The 23260-nt window shown below is 40.3% G+C and overlaps 1 protein-coding gene across 9 annotated transcripts in view; it reads left to right on the forward strand.

Moving 5' to 3' along the window:
• NR2C1 (nuclear receptor subfamily 2 group C member 1) overlaps positions 1–23260 on the forward strand; it is a 55910-nt gene that overhangs the window by 2382 nt on the left and 30268 nt on the right. For 4 of the 9 annotated variants that reach the window (XM_035337049.1, XM_035337060.1, XM_035337082.1 and 1 more), the window contains exons 2-4: positions 14320–14495; positions 17560–17635; positions 21686–21793. In XM_035337049.1, coding sequence (XP_035192940.1) covers positions 17582–17635; positions 21686–21793 — 162 coding nt within the window. In that variant the 5' untranslated portion in view covers positions 14320–14495; positions 17560–17581. Of the gene's footprint in view, positions 1–4787; positions 4849–14319; positions 14496–17559; positions 17636–17705; positions 17873–21685; positions 21794–23260 lie in introns of those variants that run through there. The other 5 variants (XM_035337069.1, XM_035337100.1, XM_035337054.1 and 2 more) reach the window with 4 other exon arrangements.

Consider the following 23260-nt stretch of genomic DNA (forward strand, 5'->3'; position numbering starts at 1 on the left):
ACCATAGCTTGGGAGTAAATTTGTGGTGTGAAAACTGCCCCATTTATTTTGGTAATGATATTCTGGAGTATGAGTAGGACAGTGTAAGTGTCAACGTGACTAATGCTTTCACTCCTGACTACTTAGTCTGAATGTATTTCCTAGAGCGCTTCACATACGTGTTTGTTGGAATTACAAAGAAAAAAAAAGCCTGCTAACAAAATCTAATCCTGTGATCTTGTAGAGTTGATAAAGAAAAAGAAACAGCTCAGGAAGAAAGTGGTGATATTTATGATGTTTATAAAGGGTTGGTTGCTTTTTTTTTTTTCTGAAGCTGTGAACACCGATTTACTGGAAAGATAAATTCAGTCTCTTTTTTTTTTTTCCTGAAGGAAATTTCTGCAGATAGGAATGTGTGCAGGTTGTGAGGGAGGAAAGTTAGTGGTACTGCTGCTGAATAGGTTTGTGAGCCCTTTCTGTAGCGTGCCTTCATTTATCAGCTACCCGTCTGTAGTTGTGTGGATGCTCCGAGCAGGCATGTCACATCGCATTTCATGACATGCAGCTGGCGCACTGTGATGGGTGTGTTTTGAAAGCAGGATTTGTGCTTGCTGTGTGGTGGTAGCACAGTCTTGGTGTGCCAGGTAGAAGTGACCAGGCTGAAACTAACCTGGTGAAAGGGGGGGGAAGCACTCAGCCAGATGCACTTCCTGATGGGGTTTGTTGTGTGGCTCCAGCAGTGGAGCCAGCGCCTCTTTCATCCTGTGACAGCGCAGGGTTTTGCCAGCCTCAGGGAGACACAGTCTGTGGTGGGAGCTGTGCCGGGCAGCTTGGCCTGCTGAAATGGCCGTCCTGCACCTAGCTCTGGCACTTGCTCAGTGCCAGGTGAGCTGGCTCAGCTTGCAGACAGCCCCTCACTTCCCCTCCTCTGTCCCATGAGCTGCCTCAGCTCTTGGGTGCTCGGGCTGCTTCTGGAGGTGGTGCACAGACAGCAAGTGAGGCTGTCCCCTTTTAGTGGCCTAACCTGGAGGACGGACTCCGCAATCTCCTTAAAACTCAGCCTAGTGATGCTCTTTCTTCCCCTTCCCTCCTGCTCTAACTCTTGCTTACGTGAAAAATTAAACATAGCAATTTTAAAGTTGCAAGAGCAATAATTCTAAATGAATTGCACAGGCATGGCTACCAGTGCATCTTTTTCTCTATTGCTGTGTGCCTTTTAATTATTCCCTTGAGCGTGTACAAGCACCTAATCTTCCCTTGCCTGCAGGTTTAGCTGTGGTTCTGTCTCTTATATACGTGCTCACTAAGTCCTGGTGTCTCGCAAATTCAATAAGCACTATCTGACTGGGTGGCAAGAGCCACATAAATATTCCTCAGCTCACTGATGAAGAGAATATTACTCCTTTGAGCTTGCCAACTGTTGTAGCATCTTGAGCAATATGGCTTATGGAGTGATAATCCAAGATCACTTAGGTTCGTGTGTTCATTGAGCTTTTTCATGTATGAAGCATTGAGCGGAGTAGTGTTGTGCGTCTTACAAATGTGTTTGGTTTCCTTGGCTTAGCTGATGATCCACAGAGCATTGCAGAATGCTGTTCTGGAGTGTCATGAACTTGGTTTAAAACAAGTAACAGAACCTCCTGGCTCTGCCACATTTGATCACAGAGGGATTAAGTGCTTTCCATTTTATGTGCAGATATTTATTAAACAAGTTTGGCATCGGTTGTGCTGAATTCTTAATTAGCATGTGATGGGAAGGGAAGTGAGGCCTAGTTTCCATTTTGAGGTACAGCGCAGCTGTGAGCCCCATGTGATGACCTGAGCTAAACCAGTATATCCTTTGTTCGTTTTATGAGTTTTTTTTGATATCATTTATTACTGAAGCAGTATGACTACAGAAAGAGATTAAGACAGTTTCTTCTAAGAGGGCATTATTTTCTAGCTAGCTTTCCATTCTATTAACCTCTTGAGCTTTTCAAGACCAGGAAGTAAATTTCACTTCTGCAGTCATACCTAGTTAGTGTGCCTGTACCTCTAAAGCATCTACAAAGCTCTTCTCTAACTATTAGTTCAAATGCACATCTGATCTTTTACAGGTATCTTTCTCAGGTGCATTTGATCCAGAAAAGACCCTTGTCTTAACACCTTCCACGTGTCTGTGGAGCCATTACTGCTATCATTATGCATTCCATACACGTATTCTAATACGTGGAGTCTAACTGGTTTGACAGTGCCAGGAAAATCAGTTAAACTCTTCATATTTTACGAGCATCGTTTTTGCAGCAGTAAAACAACTCTGGGTCAGGCTTATGACCTTTTTTTTGGAAGTAAGCAGGAGATCTCTGGGCTGAATGCATTTTTCATGTGCTGTATCTCCATACCAAATGCAGTCTGTTCTTGTTCATCTGAAGGGTGTTAAAGCAGAATCCAGATAACTTATAGTGGGGCACTATCCCAGTAATAAAATATAAATGGTAACATCTCTTGTTCAGTTACATTACATTAAGAGGGGAGTCCAAACATCAAAAAATATTCTTACTGCAATTGCTTTTGAAGTGCTTACTCTACCCTGGTATAATACTTTGGCATGCTATTAGTCGGAAACTTCCTGCTAAGATAATTAAGGTCATGTAGCTTTTGTCCCAGGAGAAGAATATGAGTTACCCTTTGATGTCTTCTGGGTGTAGCTGTACCTGCAGAGGGATTAGAGGCTATCAGATCTGCTGGCTGTTCTCATGGGAGTGTTTCCTACTCATTTTTGTAAGAGTAAGCCGAAAGCAAGCAGTTTGAATAATTCTTTCCTGAGTTATTTTGATTAGAACATTGAGAGAACTATGGCACATACGAGCTGAGGAAGTGGAGAAGAGTGGATGAGTTTCAGTGCAAGATAATGAAAATCTTCCACTGGCGCCATGGCTCATGGAGTACTTACCTAAAGTAATAATGGCAAACCACGGGTTGTGATGCCAGCTTCAGTGCTGACAAGTTTGGGCTAACATTGAAGACGGGGATGTATTTAAAAATTTTGATTCCTCCTGCCAGGAAGGCTTGCCAGGTTATTTACTAGGGGCATAAACTAATAGTATTTTGGTAGGATTTACACACAGAAAGAGATTAAAGTTGCATTTTGTTTTTGAGTCTGAAGACTAGAGAGATGCAATAAATGCTATGTAACTAATAGAAAAGTGGTCTGATGCCTGTCTTCTGTCAAAATCTCTGCTTTTAGAGGCTTTAATAAATGGGGCTGGTGGACTGAGATTTTAAAAAGAAAATAGTTGGATATATTATTTCTCTGTGGGTTAGTTTCCTAAATTGTTGGAAGTGCTTCCCTCTTCGGTTTTAATTATATAGAAAATACCATCAAGCACTAGAGAAAAAAACTTCAAAAACGAATGCAAGGGTTTTACTTGTAAGGTAGATCTAATCATTATAAGTACAGCTGCTAATACTTGTGTTACTCTACCTAGATGAAGAGTCTTCCTTTGAGTATCTACCCTTAAGCAAATGATTTGTCCCTGGCCTCAGAAATTTACTGCTAATGACAAAATGTGCAGACAGATCATCAAAGACTGAGGGTACAAAAAGAAAGAAAGAAGAGGGCATTGAAGAGAGGCAGTGATCTAGTCATATTGACAGTCTAAATGTCAGTTTTCCTTAAGCAATGCATCTACTTTAAGGAAAACTGAAGGAAGGTTATGTATTAGTTTCAGGGAGTTTTAGACTATTTCCAGTCTTAATGCTAGATCTGAAAGAAGTTACAAGAGGTCATTTAGGAACTTCAGCAGAGAAGTTATCATTCAAATAAATGGTGGGGCAAAGCATTTCTTACCATTTCTCTTATACCTTGAAGGTTCTGAAAAATGAAGGCAAGAATCCTAAGTCTGCAGTGAAAAGGGGAAACCAGTAGAGCAATGAGGCTGTAATTGCAATATTCAGCTATTGACTCACTAATTGAATTGCTGAGTAAAGAAAATAAATTTTGCAAGAATGTTCAGGAGATATGAATAAGGTAAAAAATAATTGGTTGCTGTTTGCAAGCAGCTTTATTGTTTGATGTATTGGCAGGAGTCTTGGCTCTACTCCTTCCCCCTCTTTGAGTAATACTACTAGAGTTTGCAGTTTGTTTTTGGTTATATTTAATTGAGGGTCATTTTAAAGAGGATTCCAAAAGCATGTACAGCTTTTTTTGTTGTGTTCTCTAATATCTTAGAATTCCAGATCTCATCTTTCCTAGTTAGATTGCTCATCACATTTATATTTTGTTCCTAAATCTGTCTTTTACCTAGTATCTGGATAAAGTTTGGTTTATCTTGATCTGTCTCATTCCCTTTGCAAAACATTCTCAGTCAAGAACCCATCAATTATATGAATCAATTTACTGTTCTATATGAATAATAAAACATTTTTCATATGCTGCCTGATGTGTGCTTTGAAATCGTGTGGCATGATTTGGACAAGAATGGAAGAAAGTATCTTTGAAATCAGGAGGATTTATATTAGATGAAAACACCTTGGATTTTATTTCCAGTTACTGAAGATTGAATCTCAGACTGAGAGACCTATTTTGAATCTTCTGTACTGGAAAATTAAAATTTGTATTAAAGTCCGTAAAGAACATGTCCCAGTTTTGGGTAGCTCTGAGTTCAGAATATTTGTTACTTTACATGAATCAGTTCAGTCTCTTGGATGGCTGGCTGGAGCAATTCCAGAAAAGCTTTTAAAAGGATGAAAACTGTGCTAAACTTGCAAGTTTATATATATATAAAAAAAGGAAAAACAGCGAAAACATTTTTTCTGTTAAGTTGCTTGCAGGGATCTCTAAAGAGTGATTGTGCACAACTGATGTGAAGTATAACATAGGTACCTTAGGTAAGCGAAAGATGAAGTACAAAGCACTTTACATCTGACCCAACTTCAGTTTAGAACTTGTCGGTAACTGATTCTCCGTGACCTGTCCTGACTCCCCTGTCTCCAGTGTCCAGATGCGCAGCCTACTGGGTGGTTACTGATCAAAGAGGCAGTCTCCCAGCTCTGCAGGGCTGGGAGTGGTGTGTCTGACTCCACAGAGAGCTGCATCGGATAGCTGAGCAGGCCAGTACCAAAGGGTACAGTTTCACGGTGCAGATGAACTGAATTAACAGCTCTCTGCCACTGAAAGTAGGAAGGGAGTTCTTCCTCCTTCCTCATCTTCCTCTTCTCCCTCTCTTGACTACTAACCACATGTTCTCTTGCCTGCTGTGGAACGAATCTGATTGCAAACTAAATTAGTTCAGTGTGCTTGCATAACAGATGCTTGGTGCTTTTCTGCTATTTTTCTGTCTGTTTAATGAGTTGAATTGCCTTATCACAGTCAGCAACACCAGAGCTTGGTCAGGACCTTTTCCCCTGGGAGAGTTGTAATTCTGTCCAAACTGCCTTTGAAACTGTACCCTGACCCCACAAATAAGGAAGAGGCTTCTGCCAGTCCAGTTCTTTAAACAGACTGCTCAGAGCATTAGGTGTGTACCTGTGTGTAAGCACAAGCAAGAGATTAAATAAAGTAAAAATAAGGCAATGGGATAGGAATGGGTTTCAGCTAGCAATTTTCACAGTTGTGCTGTGACATTAAATGGTGCCCGACAGCTCCTAATTTAAGCACTGAAGCTTGTGGACTTTTTACTAGTGTAGATGCTCTTCAGAATAAAGTCATGTAGTTCATTGGAGGTGATTTAAGATAACACATTTCAGCACAGAGTACAATCGTTAAAGGGACTGGATTGGTCAGTTAGGTCCCTTGTGGTTAGGATCACTAAGTTGGGGGCAGGAGGGCTGACAAGATGAAACAGTAACCAACCTCAAAACACCAAGTACTAAATAATTATGCAACTTAAAATGTGAGTGTCAAAATACAAGCATTGATTTATCTGTACCTTCTCAAAAATACTCCTTAATTTCACATTAAAAAAGGGAATAATTCTGTAAAATGTATCACTTTTTCTTTGTATGTAATTAAAGATCACACTGATTACAAAGGATGTTTGCAGTGCGGGAGGTTGTACACCAGTGTGAGCCATAGCTTGACTTAGGTCACATCAGGTAAGTAGAGGGAGGAACCTGATTTTCGTTAGCTAATATTGTAGCATGTAGTCGAGGGAGGCACTTGCAAATCACATTTTTTTTCTTAAAGTCCAGCTCCTCAGTCTAAAATTAAGATTCTATTCTGAAGAACATGTCCATTATCAAGGACATCAGTGCAACTCCTGACAAAGTACTCCCAGCTCTCATCCCACCTGTAATACACAGATGGGCAAGGTTCAGCTGGGTGGTTGCTGAGCATTGCTGTTTGTTGCAAGGTGTTTTAACACAAACTTCAGGAGAATACATTACTCTGGCCATTCAGTGAATTCAGAAGTAGCTGATCCAGGTGTACACTTGGTGTGAGATGAGATGGAGGATTAATTCACTAGGGCATTCCAAGCTATGCTGTCTCTGCTTATAAGAGCTGTTAAAGTGTTTCAAGACTGGTCACTTGCTTCTGGGAATTAGAATCAGTGCTTTACTGGCAGGAGCTGTAGTGGGACTGAGATACTGATGACTAAGGAAAACTAATCTGCAAGTTGTTCTTGTCAACACAAAGGCATTCCACCTGCTGAAGTGAAGCCAGAATAAGATTGTACCCTCATTATCAATGTAACTTCACAGATCAGGCCTCAGGTACATCGGTCTTAATAAGTTACAGTTTTAAAAAAAAAAACTCCCTGTAGGGATATAGTGACATTTATCCACTTTAGACAGTCGTCAGTTGTTTACAGGCTCGTTTCTAGCACAAAAGTTTTAAAATGCAGTGTTGCAGCAGCATAAATGCACCAGTATGTTTACTCCTGTAATAGGACTGTCTTTAACTTTGAGCTTTGGAACTTAATAACAGGCAACTCAGATCAATTAGTTTCACAGATTTTCCATAACCGATGTAGCATTTATAAACCATGCGCTTGGCAGTTCTGCAGTATACCCTCAAAAACATGCAATCACAAGCTCAATACTCTCAGAAACTGGATTTGCAATGAAATAAGTAAATAAGGCTTTACTGGAAGGATGGTGCTTCATGCTGGAAAACTAATTTATGTATTTTTTCTTATTTAGTAACGGCTTTGAATGGCAAAATGTCAACATAAAAATGTTAATAGCTAATAAACCATTCTTCTTGCTCAAGTGACAGGTTTTCTAAAAGAACAGGCTGAAGAGGATGATTGCTGCATCAAAAGAGGCTTCAAATTGTTGAGTTCTTATAAGTGCATGCAAATGCAGAAAAATTCAATATGTTCTACCAATGCATAAATTTCAGTTGTAAATACTAATTAAAAAATGATTTTGTAGCTCTTTCATGATGTAAGTTATCACTTGGTACTAATTTGAAATGTATCTAGAAATGAACCCACATAGTGTGTTGAAGATTTTTTATAACTGTGAAGATATGCCGAGAAATTGCCACCTCAGCAATCCCACCTAACGCCCCAGAAAACAAAAAATATATACGCACGTGTATGTACTCACTTTGTGCTGTTGCAATTGTAGCTGTCATATTTTCATGAAACATTTTCTAGGCAGCTGATCTCTGTGTATGGATTATAACCACTACATGTCAAAGGTGGATTACGTGGTATTTTTACTGATTACCTACATACATTTCAGGGCTGTCATCTGCTCTAAGTTGTCAAGAGTCAACAACCTCTATTGAGAAATTTTCTGTTGCTACTAGAAATACAGTTGCAACAAGAAGGACACTAAGGACTATTAAAATTTCTGTTTAAGCAGTAGTGTGAACTAAGGGAACAACAGATTAATAGTCTAAGCACACTCAGTTTTAGGTAGCAACCCTGAGAACAGTAGCATTTGGTTTAGGAGAACTAACTAGCTGCAAAGTAATTCTTTAAAACAAACACTTCTTGATTCTATAGGTCGTTCTTCTTGTTTCCTACTGCAGAAGTATGCATCTGAGCTGTGGGGTGATTTAACTAGCAGCACAGAATCACTGGTTAAGCAATTTAAAAGCTTTTATTTCTGTGTCTCAACAGGTTGGGGATGTTGTAGTTTAGTCCCAGCGGGCAGCTCAGCCCCACACAGATGCTTGCTCTCCCCAGGTGAGATGGGGGATGCAACTCAAATCATGGGTTACAACAATTTAAGGATATATCCATCACAATCTCCACCCCTCGTCCCTTCAGACCAGGCTACAGGGTTTAACGTTTCAGTGAAGTCTTTTTCTTGCCCCTGGCTTGGTTAGCAGCAAGGGGTTCCTGCTCTAGTGTTTCCTGTAACATGCAACTCACATCAGGGGTTACAACAGTTTAAGGGCCATCATGGTCTCCACCCCTTGTCCTCTTGGACCAGGCCATAGTATTCAATATTGCGGTGAACTTCTTCTCTTGACCCTGTTGCAGCCTGGGCACAGGCTCCATTGGCCACAGTCCCTTGGAGGTGTACCTGCTGCAGCACGGCCTTACCCAGGAGCCTCAGTCCCTTCAGAGTTTTAGCTGCTGTGTTGTGGACTTATCCATGGCCACAGATTCTTCGAACTCTACCTGTTCTAGCGTGGATGTATTAGTGGGCCACAGCCTCTTCAGAGGTGTATTTGCGGCAGCATGGACTTCTCCATGGCCACAGATGCTTCAAGGTGTATTTTGCTCCAGAGTGGACTTACCTGTGGCCAGAGATGCGTCAGGGTGTGTGTACTCCCATGTGGATTCATCCAGAGGTCGCAGTCCCTCTGACTCGAGTTCAGTCCGGAGTGCCAGCCTGTCCACTACAGCAGCGCAGGAACAGCAGTGATGTCCTGGCCGTTGGCCAGCCCAGGCTCATGGCCATAGCAGTTATCAAAATGTTCCTAGTACAGCAAAGCAAAATGATAAGGAGCAGAGCAAATGGCAGAAGGAAAAGCAGACACTAATAAGCACTGGATTCTGGCATACAGGAAGGCAAGCAAGCCCCGCAGCGAGCACTGGAGTCTGCTAATCAGCAGCTAAACAGCTGTAACATGTTCAAGTTTGATCTAGCACACTCCACACTGAAATCAAATCTGTCAATCATCTCAAACCTTTTGGGCCCCACATTGGGTGCCAAGAAGGACTGTTGAGGTTTAGCCCCAGCAGGCAGCTCAGTCCCACACAGCTGCTCGCTCGCTGTCTCCAGGTGGGATGGAGGAGATAATCAGTAAGGTAAAAGTGCAAGAACTCATGGGTTGAGATCAGGACAGTTCAGTGGGTAAAGCAGAAGCTGTGCACAAGCAAAGCAAACCAAGGAACCCATTCACTGCTTCCCATTGGTAGGCAGGTGCTCAGCCACTTCCAGGACAGCAGGGCTCATCACGCAGAGCGGTTCCTTGGGAAGACAAACGCCATCACTCCTGGCGTCCCCCCTTCCTCCTCTTCACCCCAGCTTTATTGCTGAGCATGACGCCACACGGTGTGGGACATCCCTCTGGTCAGCCTGGGCCAGCTGTCCTGGCTGTGTCCCCTCCCAGCTCCTGGTGCACCCCCAGCCCCTCGCTGGCAGGGCAGCGCGAGGAGCAGGAATGGCCTTGGCTCTGTGCGAGCACTGCTCTCCAACAACTGAAACCATCCATGTGTTATCACCACTGTTTTCATCAAAAATCCAAAACAGTGTTCTGTGAGACTCTATGAAGAAAATTAACTCTATCCCAGCCAAAACCATGACAGATATATGTAGGATTTATACTTCAAGCTCATAGCTTGTGAATTCATGACTATGATCAAGAATTTCTGTCATTTCAAGATGAGTTTCCTTCTTATTTTTGCAACATTTGTAATCACTTGTAGGTAAAATAATATATGGATGAGTTTGTTTGTTTGTTTGTTTGTTTTTTAGATGCACTATAAGGTGTATGAGGAAGCATTAATGTTAAAACCAACATTCTTAAAAGCTGTCCTCATGTGGTGGTTGAGACCCTTAATTATGGACACTTGTTTGTTAGGCTTTTTTGATTATTTTATTTTTGAGAGCTGTACCATTTGCAAGTCATTCTCTAAAGATTATAGTTGTTGAGAAAAACCTTCTTTAAGGTTTTGAATGAAGAGATGACATTCTTTGAAGTCTAGAAAAAGCTGGGTTTGAAAACTCTTGTAAACACAGATTTCTCTTTCTTCATTCTGAAGAATCACATCACAAATAAAATCTTCTGGACCGTTAAAATTCTTCTGAGTGGGGAAAGATAGTAGCATCAGTTGTGTAAGGAACAGTAATCTATTCGGGCTGTTAGAGTCCATTGTAATTTCATTAGGTTTCTGTTTAATAACCATCACCTTTAGAGCAGTTTGGTTTTTAAACAGTTTGTCAAAGGATTTTCTTACCACTGTCCCTTGGCTTTTCTTCAATTTTGCTCTTTTTAGAGCATTTAGACTGTATTGCTGCAATTGAGTACATCATGGTGGCTGTGATTGCATAACACACGATTCTGTTCCAAATTACTTCCTACTTTTTTATCATCTGCAATTTAGAATTCCTGCCAAAATAACCCGTCAAGACAGAATCTCTTTTAGAGAACCTCTTCCCCTGCTCTCAAGAGTAAAACAGAGTATACTTATGTTGCTGATAGTGCCAGGAATAAAGGAAGCCTATGGCCACTTCTGGATTTGAGAGAGCTGAATATTTTCAGTATTTTATCAGCTCTGTTTGACAACACTGAATTAATAATGTAAAAATACCTCTCTCTTACAGCCTTTCATCTTGCTCACAAGAGTGGGATCCTGTTAGGTGTGAGCACCAGTACAGACTTCTGTCATAACTGGTGCACACTCTCGCCATGCTGTTGGTGAGTATTTGACAGTATGGCCAAAAACATGAAGTCCACGCTTTACATTATCTGAGGTGACATATCTCCTCATAGAGATATCCACAATAGAGATATCCACAATAGAGATACCCACACCAAATCATCACGCTTGCCTATCAGGTACTTCAGATGCTCTTTTCTTAGAACTCAGTCAACAAAGAGAAATTGATATGAACTCCTACCACCCTCCCAAAGAGTTTGCTACCCTAAAGGCATCTTTTTCAGGATACAGTCAGCACCACATATGTTGAACACAGCCTCTAACACTGGTGGGAGTTGTCGTCACGAGTACATAACATTTTGCATATACGTAGTTCAGTAATTAAGCTGCTTTTTCAGAATGTGCAGGTGTAGTGGTTTAGCACCAGCAGCTAGCAAAGACCACAGCACCACTCTCTCACTCCTTCTCCTCAAAAACACGGGAAGGAAATACGAAGAAAGCTCATGGGTGAAGATAAGGACAGGGAGATCACTCACCAGTTACCGTAAGAAGCAAAACAGGCTGGCACAATGAGAACCAAAAGCAAACTAAAACCACCTTCCTACCCACCCACCCATTTCTACCACCTCCCCCTGAGCACTGCAGGGGAGCAGGGGCTGCAGTCAGTCCCTAACACTTCGTCCCGCTGCTCCCTCAGTCACTCCCTGCCCCTGCTCCCCATGGGCTCCTTCCCACGGGATGCCGTCCTTCCCAAACTGAGCCTGCGGGGGCTGCCCACAGGCAGCAGCTCTTCAAGAACTGCTCCCACACAGCTCCATACCATGGGGTCCATCCCCCAGGAGCAAACTGCTCCAGCACGGGTCCCCCACGGGCGGCAGCTCCCCCCAGACCCCTGCTCCTGCGTGGGCTCCTCTCCACGGGCTGCAGCTCCGGCCCGGGGCCTGCTCCTGCGGGGGCTCTCCATGGGCCGCAGCCTCCTCCAGGCCACATCCACCTGCTCCACCGGGGGCTCCTCCACGGGCTGCAGCGTGGAGATCTGCTCCGTGTGGGACCCATGGGCTGCAGGGGGACAGCCTGCTCCACCAGGGGCCTCTCCACAGGCCGCAGGGGAACTGCTGCTGCAGCACCTGGAGCACCTCCTGCCCTCCTACTGCACACACCTTGGGGGCTGCAGGGCTGCTTCTCACTCCTCTCTCTCTCAGCTGCAGTAGTGCAGCATTTTTTCCCTTTTTTAAAATCTGCTGTCAGAGGTGCAACCAGCATGGCTCACGGTCCCAGCTTTGGCCATTGGTGGTTCTGTGTGGAGCCATGTGGAGCTGGCTGTTACGTGACACGGGGCAGCTGCTGGGCCCTGCTCGCAAAGGCCAGCCCTGCAGCCCCACACTACCAAAAACCCCCATTTAAATCTGATAAAGCAGGGTGAACTGCTTGTCAGCCTATGGAATATTATATTGGTGATGAAAACACAGTTCTTGCTGTCAGCTTCCCTTGACTTGCTGCTGCAGAGCCATTAATTTTCCTGAGTCTTAAGATTACCAGAAAACTCAAAATATCATCAGAGTTATTTGGCCATGCAGATTGAGCATACCAGTTCTGGTTTTGGGGCTCTGATAAATATCCCTGTTAAAAATCAGATCCACTCTTCTTTCTGGGAGAGAATATTCTCCCAGCTTAGCTGGGAGAATATTCTGTATTTGGCAGGCCATTGGTGGCAGGTGAATAGTACTTAAGAGAAGCTAAACTACAGAAGTGCAGAATATACTAATGTGTACTATGAATGACCTAAAATTCTTTGCCAAGTTAAGGATTTTTGTTTGTCCTCAACAGTGGCATATATTTTGTTTTCAATAATTTCTGCACATTGGACTTCTTATCATTGAGAAACTCCATACTCTAGTTTATGGAGGAACTCTCCAGTTTATGGTTTGCTCAGGAGTCTGCCGTGTGATCGCTTCAGCAAACTTTATGGAAGTCGATGAAGGAAGCAATCATAATTCAAAAATAACAAGCAAGACAAGTCAAAAATTGATGAAATTCAGGTCGTCCTGTTAAGGTGAGAACAAAGTAAATAGAGAAATTCCAGTTACTTCAAAAATCTGAAAAGAGAAGGACACTATGACTGTAGCTACATGAGGTGAGCTGGGAGCTGAGGGGGACAGTGGGACAGGCAGGGTCATGCTGTCACCAGCAAGGACACAGCCCTTCAGCACCACCAGCACGAGGTGAGCAGGGGATGGTGGCTGCGACTGGAGTCAGTTACAGATCAGGGACCATGAGGCAGGTCTGCAGGTGTACAGCTGCCTGGAGGTTAAGCTGGGAGGCTGAGGCTGTGGGTGAGGATCATCGAGGTGCTTGCCTACCTGCAGCATGGCTCATACACGGGCCCAGGGTATGAGGTTAGGTGCAGTCTCCAAGCCAAGTGGGGAAGCCACGTGAGGTTTCTCACCAGTCTGGCTCATGCCAGAGCAGTTCCCCAGCAGCTGGTCTGGGGCTGCTCGGGGAGGCTCCATCTTGGGGCTGGCCGTGGGCACTGGCAGCCAGACCCCTCAGGTGTGGGGAAGAGATTGCAGAGCTTCTGGAGGCAGTCATGAGGGATAAGCTTATGGTTCCAGTTTGTATTCAACTGAACTGTAAAGTCCAACATTAAAGTTGATTTTAAGGATATCAGTGACTGAAGAGAATAAAATTTTGTTCACTTTGCATTGTATAGAGTGAAAAATAGCTCCTACAGCATTGAATAATTGATGATAACAGATGCTTGGTGCTTTTCTGCTATTTTTCTGTCTGTTTGATAAAGATATTACAGTGTTTTAATAGTTACATTCTCCTTTGAACCAAGATGACAGACTTCTCACCACTTTTAGCAGTGTTGCATCATGTTCCATTCAGTTGCCCAGAATCTTAGGAGTATTTCTTCTATGCATATGAAAGTAGTGAGCATGGTTAACTGAAGTTTGCAACACACAAAATGATTAAATAAGACCTCCTTATTTTTTAATCTGGTAATTTCAGACTCTGTAAACTAGAACTTTTCTGCATATATATGCTCCAGTACACTGTATGATTCTATGACTGTAAAGTAAACCCAGCAAATACTTGCATTAAGAAGTGATACTGAAGCTGCAAAAATGTGGAACAAAACTTAGGTTCCGAGCAAAGATGAGCCACTGTTTAGTTCTGTGTTGGGACTTAAAAGGTCAGTATCTACTACCTGGGGGAGTAACACCTGCTAAGAGGTTTAAATAGTCTATGCAAAAGAGTATTTCACCGGCAGAATAAGAGGGTTAGCTGTAAATAAACTCACATCTGAAACTTCATAAATGCAGTGCTTTCCTTACCTTGTTTTTAAGTAGCTTTGACTATTACAGTCCTCATGATTATGAAATATTATCCTTGCTAGAAGAAAGGAGTGGGGCAAGATCTCTGTCAATCTCCTGATCCTACAGTACTTCATTTAACGTGTGCGCTAGGAGTCTCTGCTAGACCCCTTCACCATACTAAGTGTTGCCTTTTCAGTCCTTGGGGATGTATGTTGCTTCTTTTCATCCTCCGTTTCTTGTTTCTTCACCAGGTTCATCCATAGGATCGAAAAATAATAACTCCAAGGCTCATCGCACAACAGTTTATAGAGTTGTGGGAAAATATGGGAGACTTCGGATGGCTTAAGTCGATGTAAATTCTTTTGCTGTGGAAAACGGTGACCCTACAATTCCACTCCACCACTGGTGCAGGAGTAGCATTTGTATGGTAATGTAACAAGTCAAGTCATGAACTGGGCTGCAAACTAACACAGAAGAAACTAAAACTTTGTTGCTGGCTGTGAGGTACCACTGCTGGCACCAGGGGGAGGCAGGAAGCTCAGGCCAAGAGGTAGGTAGGGCTAGCCCTTTTGGTGACAAAAAGGATTTGCAGAGGCCAGTAATGAGTCTGTGGCATTAAAAAGAAAAGACCTTTCTGCCTTGTCAAGGCGGTGGACAAAGTAACCATGGAGCCTTAGAGATAACAGATCTCTCCGATTTATATTTACTGAGTTAATGACAAAAATATTAATGTGTTGCTAAGTTAACTTAAAGTAATTGTATGACAGAGGGCGTTAAAGAGAATCTTTAATTATAATTTTGAAGTGCCACAGATACAATAGGTAAGATTTTTTTTCTTATCGTCTGAGTCAATTTCTGAAAAATTGATTCTTCCAGATATTGCTTCCTTTGAAAGTTCATTATAACTACAAGTTTTTTACAAGACGAACAATAAATTAAGCTTTTCCTTTCACTCTGCAGTGCTGTTGATTTCCATGTGCTGCTGATCTGTTGCACCAGCTGTAGCAATAATTAGTATTCAGTATTCTTGTTGGAACATGCAAATTCTGCAGGCCAAAACATGAAGAGCTACAGAAAAGCGTCAAGAAAACTTAAAGTAACCATAGGCTCTGTTGGTAGATACGACAAAAATGGAAAATGTCATAAATCATGCTTTGTTACGGGAAGGGTTATAGACCTAGCTTTTCTGATGGGAAAATTATATTGATGTAGTCGAATTTCCTTCAGGAAAACAATGCAGAGAATGCTATAGACAATGATTGTAGAATGGAAAATATTAATGTGATCTCAAAAGGCTAACATAGGGGAAAATGTATTTTCCACTTATACTTAACCTTTGTAATTACTATTGGAGGATAAAATTGCTTTAAACTGTTCAAGATAAGCTATCTTTTGCACGGTTATTTAAACTAGTGAAATAAAATTTTAAAAGGAGGTAATCTTGTATTGTGTCCTTGAAAACACCTGCACAGTGGACCTCACCGAGGTAGTCAAAAGATTCCTCATTTAGTTAAGAGGGAATAATTAATGTTCAAACCAAATTGCTTTCAAAATATTTTTTATTTATTTTTTTCCTAATTGCAATCAACTCTTACTGTTCCCATAACTAGGAAATTAGTACATTTTAGAATTGTAGAATATTCCAGGCAGGAACAGGCCTCAGGAGGTGTCTATTCCAAACCCCCACTCAGACCAGGATCAGCTATGAAATCAGAATTTCAGATTTTTATTTGCTCTTATTTTTTTACTCTGAATTTTTGGCAAAATATTATTATATGCTTAACAGTTCTGGTATGTCACATTGTCACAAACCAGTAAATTCTTCCTCTGAAATAACTCTGCAAACAATCCATCTGTCCTACCCAAAAGTATGACTATCTTACTCATTGGTTCTCTAATTTGCTTTTAAGATTTTTTTTTTCTAAATTACGTATTACTAATTTCTGGTACAGTGCATAAGCAGTGCAATATTTTGTTGCTAGTATTCTATGTAAAAGAAGAAAACATCTGATAGATTGTGTTAGCTGACTTGAAAACATTTCAATAGTGATTGTGCTGCAGCTCACAGTATGCAGAAGTAGGTTACCAGAGTACTACTGCAAAGATGCTGGTATGGATTAGATCTTCTAAGGAGATAAAGCTTTTCAACATAAGCTTCATTCTCATGTTTTTTTGTGTATGTCTGTCATCTTTTGTTTTAATTTAACTAACAATGCTAGTGGAAGAGTAAGAATGGTCTACGGGGACCAAATGTTTCTGTACTCTTCCCATCCACATCATACACTTCCAAAGACTGCGGTTCTTACCTTAGTCAAAAGATACCTCTCTTTTGAATTAGAAGAGCAGAATGGACTTCAAAATGATTTACATTTTTATTTGCAAAATTGATTGAGAAAGGTTAAAGATGACTGGGGTAGGAGACAGTTCCTAGAAGTTCTAGGAAAGTAAAAGAGTGAAAATCATTTGATTTTATTTGCTATATATAGTTTTTCTACATATATAACTACTTTATCAACACTTCTTACATGGTTAAACAACACTATTCCTGCACATAAAATAAATAAATCTTCTATATATATAGAAGATTTATAGTGGCACCATTTATTCATATGTTTATACAGCAGTATGTATGTTGGTATTAAACATCTCCATCCTTCTGTCTGCAATAAGAAAGCTGTATAACTCAAGTATATTTGAAGCAAAGTAAATTGTGTATATAGACAAATCCTTTGATGTAAGAGTACAGTCCTGTACTTGTATACAGGTCTGTGTAAGATAGTGTTCTTAATACAGCTTTTGTCAGAAAAGTAAGTGTAGTGCTTCACAATTTGTGTCTGTTCCTTTTACAGACTGCCTGGCAAATATTTCTGTATAGATACCCAAACAAACAAACAAGGCATACATCTGAATACTTAATCCTGCTTTAAAGCAGTGTCTGTAAAATCATAGAGAATTCTTCTCATGAAGATTTGGACTTCTTACACTGTAACTACAGTATTGATGGCAAACCAACAGCTGTTTTTAGGAATAAATATTTTTTGCCTCCCAAGTAGGGCCTCATACTAAACTAATTACAAAATTGACCTTCAAGTGCTCCTGTTATATTAAAGGATTAGTATGCATTCAGAAGAAGTTACGGTTTTTGCCCTTGCTTTGCATCAACAAAATTCCAGTTTTTAAGATGTTAATTAAGTCCCTGCTGATGTCAGGGCCAATTAGACACTTATATTCTCACAGGGAGCTTATTATTTTGTTGCTCTTTGTGAAAGCATCAGGGGAAAAACATATCTCTGTGAGTTGTATAAAGATACAGAAGTTCGCAAATAGAAAATAAATTATTAATTTTATAGTATAATTGAGCTTTAAATTCTGCAGGGATGTCACCTTCAGACAACTAGGAATGTGCTTCACTTACCTGGAATATATTTTCCCCGAGATATTTTTACTATTAGAGATGTTAAGCATCTTCTTTCTTTTTTTTTTTTTGACAGGAAATTCTGGTGATTAAGGATCATGGCAACCATAGAGGAACTGGCCCATCAAATTATTGAGCAGCAAATGGGAGAGGTACATACATTTTGAGACATATTTAAGAAACTTTGAATATTAAAATGTACAGACTGATAAGTTAAAACCAAAGTTACAAGAGAAAATAAGTTTTAGTACACCCAAAGCTTCAGGAGACCCTCCCATGGAAGACTAGAAGATCTTACTGTGTCCATCTTAAAGTTATACAGCAAAATCTTTCTTGGCCAAAGTTTGCCCCACAGAAATGAAGCTAAAGAAAATCTAGCAGTATTTCCAGTAAGTAACTAGCTGTTCAGCTGTGCCTTTTGGGCCTATAGTGGTCTTCAGAGAGCTGTCTGGTTGAGCAAATTGCTATGCTCACTTTCACTTACAAAATGTACAGTCAAGGGAGTTGTCATTACATAGCTTTTACTTTCCAACTAAGCAATTGCTTCACTTGGTGTTATTTGTTTTTGTAAGTAAAGGTTTGCCATGCTCATCACTGTAAAATATTTGTTGGTGTTTGGTCTATGTCAGGGGGAAGATCAAATTCTTGTTTCTCTGTAGACTTCTGTTTTTCTTTCTTTTTTTTTTTTTTTTTGGTACACCTGTGTACAGAATCTGTGTGCTGCAGCTAGACAACTTCCAGAGATACACAGATAGTTTGCAAGCGTGGATAAGTATATACATACATGCTTATCTAGAAAGTTCCATCAGTAGCACTTCTCTAAATCAGATAGGAGCAGAACAATTACATTTTTTAGCTTGAAATATCCACGCTCGGTTTCTTGCCAATATCATACATAGAATGACATTTCAAGTAATTTTTGTTCCTCTCCATCTTGCATTGAAGTAGAAAGGTTGGGGGGCAGGATGGTTAATCTAGCCTGTATAAATTCTTGTTGGTTTTGTTATGGTAGCATCTGAGAATTGCTAAGGCTGTCACAAAGGACATTAGTGGTGTATGTGATGTACCATTTTTTTCTTTCTCCCTGTGTTTACAGGTAGGAATGGTGTACCTAGCATAGTTTTGTTCTGTTAATACAATTCCATGGGAAGGTCTAAGTAGGGCTGTATTTCCTGTTTCTTTGTTTGGAAACTGTGGGTTAGTCAAAGCCAGATGATGTGTATGTTCCACTCAGAAAAGAGGATGATGAGTTCAAATGATGCTGTTAGCCTCTGTGAGAGTTGTTCTGAATTTCATAATGTGATTTTCATCAGACAGTGAGCTTATCTGGTGTCTCACTGCAATGGGAAAGGGAAGGTCCTTTTTCTGTTTCTTTGTAATCAGCTAACTCGGCTTCTCCAGCAGCCGATACAAATGGAAGTTTTTCTGCTGGGTTAATGAGTTGAGTAGGATCAGAGAAGCATGAAGCCTAAAGGAGATGACTGGGAGCCAAAGGAAGAGAGGCAGAGGAAGAAGCTGAGAAAGTGGAGGTGTGATACTGCTGCATCTGTAAGCAGATAGCTGTTGGGTTGTTTCTTTCTTTGTGAAACTGCAGCCTTACAGTTTTCATGGAGATCCTTCTGTCAGCATGTAGGTTAGGATTTGTCCTTTAGTGGTTTTAGTGTTCTACTGTGCCTGAGACTGTCATTTCTTATTTGGCAATGGTGTGGCTTAAGCATTCCCCAGCCCTCACTTGGCCACTTATTCTCAAGCTATGATAGTCTTGTTCATGTGGGTACTCTTTGTCATTATGTGGTAGACAAAACTGGAAAAAAAAATAGGATAGTGGAGGGCTCTTTTTTTCCTCTGGTTTGTGGTCAGTCTGCTTATCTGGTACAAGGTGCAGCCCAGCCTGGCACAAAGCAGACGTGGTTAAAAGAACCAAAAAGAATAACCTAGAGCTGTGCAAGGTGGGATTACATAAGCAAAAATTACTGTCAAAGAAGCACACTGTCTGAAAGGTGGGGTCAGCAAGGAAAGTCCATCTGCTTGGTAATGTGCATACTGGATATGAGCTTTGAAAACCATACTATAAACTCTATGGAACTTCAGTCTTTTAGCTAGTGTTTATAATTCTCTGAAATGAATGAATAATTTAAATTGAATTTACAAGAAAAATTTACATGAGTAGAACATGAAAGGAAAAACAACAGGTGTTCCCATTCTGAAGAAAATGTAAAGTGCTCCTGTGTTTTATTGCAATATAATAGTCAGGAGAGTTCTAATGGTATGTTTTGATTTCTTTGTAATGTTAATTCTTGATATGGAGCATTTTAAAATACAAAATTATCACAAATGATTATATGATGGTTTTCACAAAAATGTGTTTTTGCCAATTTGGGACTTTCTTTGCATAAAACCAAAACATTAAAAAAAGAATGTATAGCCTTGCCTAAGTGGAGCATTGTGCAATGTTTATCTTTTCATACATCTCATCAGATTTTGCTACGTGTGAGATAATTCATATTTCTACATGAGAGTCATATTACTTAGTTTCACGTAGGGAATTCAAAGTGAATGAATTGTTTAACAACTTAAACTGTTCACATTCTTGAAAAATCCAATATTTTTAGAAAGCAGTGTTCCAAATGTCTTGGTTTGCTAACCATTCCTTTTGGTGGTGCAGGCGGCTTTAGTAGCCCCCGCGCCCCCCCCCCACCCAGCAGCTTAATCCTGCTGTCTCATTTACTCTGATGCATTTGTTTCTGAGCATGGTGGAAATCTGGATTGAAGGTTTGATCTATGCTAAGAACAGCCTATGTCTCTCTTTTGCTGGACTATTTTTGACCTGCATCAATATCCTATTCCAGATGACTGGATGACTAAGCAACCAGGTTTACCTACCAAGCTGAAGGGACAGAATCAAGTAGGTTATAAGAGCTGAGACTGGTGCCAGAAGTAAGACAGTTCGGGGTGAAGTTTCAAAAGCAGTTTAGGTTGATTGGAGTTTGTATTTCTGCTGTAAGGGAAAGTCTTGCCTAGCACTCCTTCCTCCTTCTCTTGCTCACCCCCAGCGGTGTCTTCTTGCCCTTCTTGTGCTGGCATTACCACTTACATGGTGGCGTGGTTGCAAAGTCGGGAAGCGGATCCAGGAGGAAGAAAAAAGCTCTCAACCAGTCATGAAGCAGTATCTTTATGGCACATATAAGTATATGCTACTTAATTTAATTATTGGGAAAAAGACACAGTTAAATAGGAGCATTTTTAAATGGTGTAGAAGCTAGGAATTATTATTAGTACAGGAACTGCAGGATGAAACATTTTTTGATCTGTATAGTCATGCTGCAAAATGTTTGGGAAGCTCCTGGGGAATGTAAGCCAAAAAAATTAGTCTGAAGCTATCTAAACATTGTGAAGACAAATGTCCTTTGTACTACAAAAAGTGCTGCATTTTGGACCAAGCCTCCGTACGTAGCAGCTGTACTTCTCACTTTTTGTGGACAAATAATGGAATGAATAATACCCATATACATTTCGTGATAGTATGTGATTTTTTTTTAAAATAGTGATAATTATTAAAGTACTTCCACAAACTATCTGAGAACAGAGGCTTAAATTTGTTTTCAGATACAATGCTCACTGCATTTGTCCATTTCGTTGATCTGCTCTAAGTTTCTTGGTAGTTCCCCAGTAGAGAGTCCTTTGGTTTTGGTTTTACTTCTTTGAGGCTCAGCAGAAGAAAAAAGGCCAACTGCTGTGTTTCCACACCAAAAATTCTTTTGTCACTGTATGTAAGCCATTAAGGTAAAAATAATGTTAGTTTAAATGTAACACAACTACAATGAAAGCTATTGTGTTTAGTTTAGAACATGAACATCAGCAGTAATAATTCAGAAAATAGTCTACTTGACTGAAATGGATTTACCAACAATTGTTTTTTTTTTGCTTGTTTCTAAATTTATAAGTGAAGGTATTTTAAAATGGCTTTAAAACACTCATGACATGTCATGAACAGAATTTTCTAACTGGCAAAATTAAGCTATTAAATTAGATTGCAAGCATTTGAATTCCTTACATAGGAAGTGTGTCACACTTTGCATAGCCTTGTGCAGAGAAGTCAGAAGTGGGTAAAACTTTACAGGAATTCATTCACTGAGTTAGTACATCAGTCCTTAAGGTAATATATCCATTGTCAATCCATTACATTTGTTTATTCCTTCTAGATTACCCATTCCCAAGGAGCTGTTACACCAACACTAATGGATGGGACAGCACAACGAATACAGATCGTACCTTCAGATTCAGGCCTCTCTTTACCACAGCGTATACAGGTATGCTTCAGCCAAAGCAGTGATGAGCTATTTATTTCCACCAAATTTTCATGTATTGTTCTTTTTCATTTGCCTCATGTTATTTGCTACAATTTGCTACATTTCTACAATTTGGAGCGGGGGGGTGAGGGAAAATCCTGTATTATATTGTTGATACAAGTCTGAGGAGTGTGTTAAAGGATGCTGGGTTTGGGCCGTTTCAACCAATGTTATACATCTCAGTGAGCTAATTCATAGCCTAGCCAGGTAATAATCTCCAACTCAAGTGAATGCTCTATTTTAAAATTTCCTCTTGGAGAAAAATATTAACCACAGCAGAAATTTAAAAAATATTCTCAGACACATGTTGTTGCACACAAAAACACTCCAGTTTGTGAGCCAACTGCTAGTAAAATCTTGGTTGCTTTTTCTTTTGCTGCTTCACTCTTCAGTATTCTTCACTGTTTTTTTTCCCATTCCAGTGTATTGCATTCAAGCTTTGTCCTAATTTCCAAGATTCTTCACTAGTGCCCCCATACATGATCTTTTGTTTTGTTTTACCACTGCCTGTATTCTAGTCCTGGTGTCAGTCTTATCTATCCAGTAGATCTTTATTCTTTCAGCTACCTCCACTCCTTTTCTATGCTTTGTGTACAGCTGTAACTTTAATTAATTTGTATTAATCAGTTAACTCATGTCTCTTTATCCTGTTTTCTTCATCAATATCTGTATGCTGTAGTGGGAAGCCACTTAATGTAATTTCAGTATCAGGGTCTGAATGTAGGACAACATATAAAACCACGAGCCTTTGAACAGCAAGACAATTGTGTGAATTCAGAGCCAGTGGCAGACATCTAAACCCTTTTGGACAGGGTATAGGGGAGAAGAGAGAACTACTTTCAGATAAGGACTGTAGCTACTGAAAATATGAAGAACATAGAAGAACTGTATTTCTAGGGATAGTTTTGTTCCAGTGACCTTTATGTAGTTTTTCATCATCTCAGGTAGCTGGAGTACCACTTGTTTCTGTCCTATGTACTTTGTCCCTTGTCTTTTTTCACCACACTCATTGATTCTTGCTTCAAAATGGGTGGTGAGTGCTTCGAGATAGTGGTTGTCTCTTGTTTGAGACAGCACTCAGTAGAATGGCATCCTTCCTGCAACAGGCATCTACAAACATGGCAGCAATATAAATAATAACAAATTAGATATGAGATAGAAATTAGTAATGAAAACTTTCCACAAAGAAAAATTTCTAGTGGAAAAATAAAGTAGATTGTATGAACAAATACATCTCAGTGAAATGTTCAAAAAATATAGTAGATTGGTTCATTTTGAGCTTCTCATTTCAGTTAATATTTTTTGCTTTACTGTGTTATTACGTGCACATAAAAATTATCTGAAATCTTGAAATAACAAAATCCTGATTAAAATTTTAAAATGTTAAATTTAGAATGTTCTTTAAAACATATTTCACTAATCACCCTT

Source organism: Oxyura jamaicensis, chromosome 1, assembly GCF_011077185.1.
Source record: "Oxyura jamaicensis isolate SHBP4307 breed ruddy duck chromosome 1, BPBGC_Ojam_1.0, whole genome shotgun sequence".
In the NCBI taxonomy this organism is placed as follows: domain Eukaryota; kingdom Metazoa; phylum Chordata; class Aves; order Anseriformes; family Anatidae; genus Oxyura; species Oxyura jamaicensis.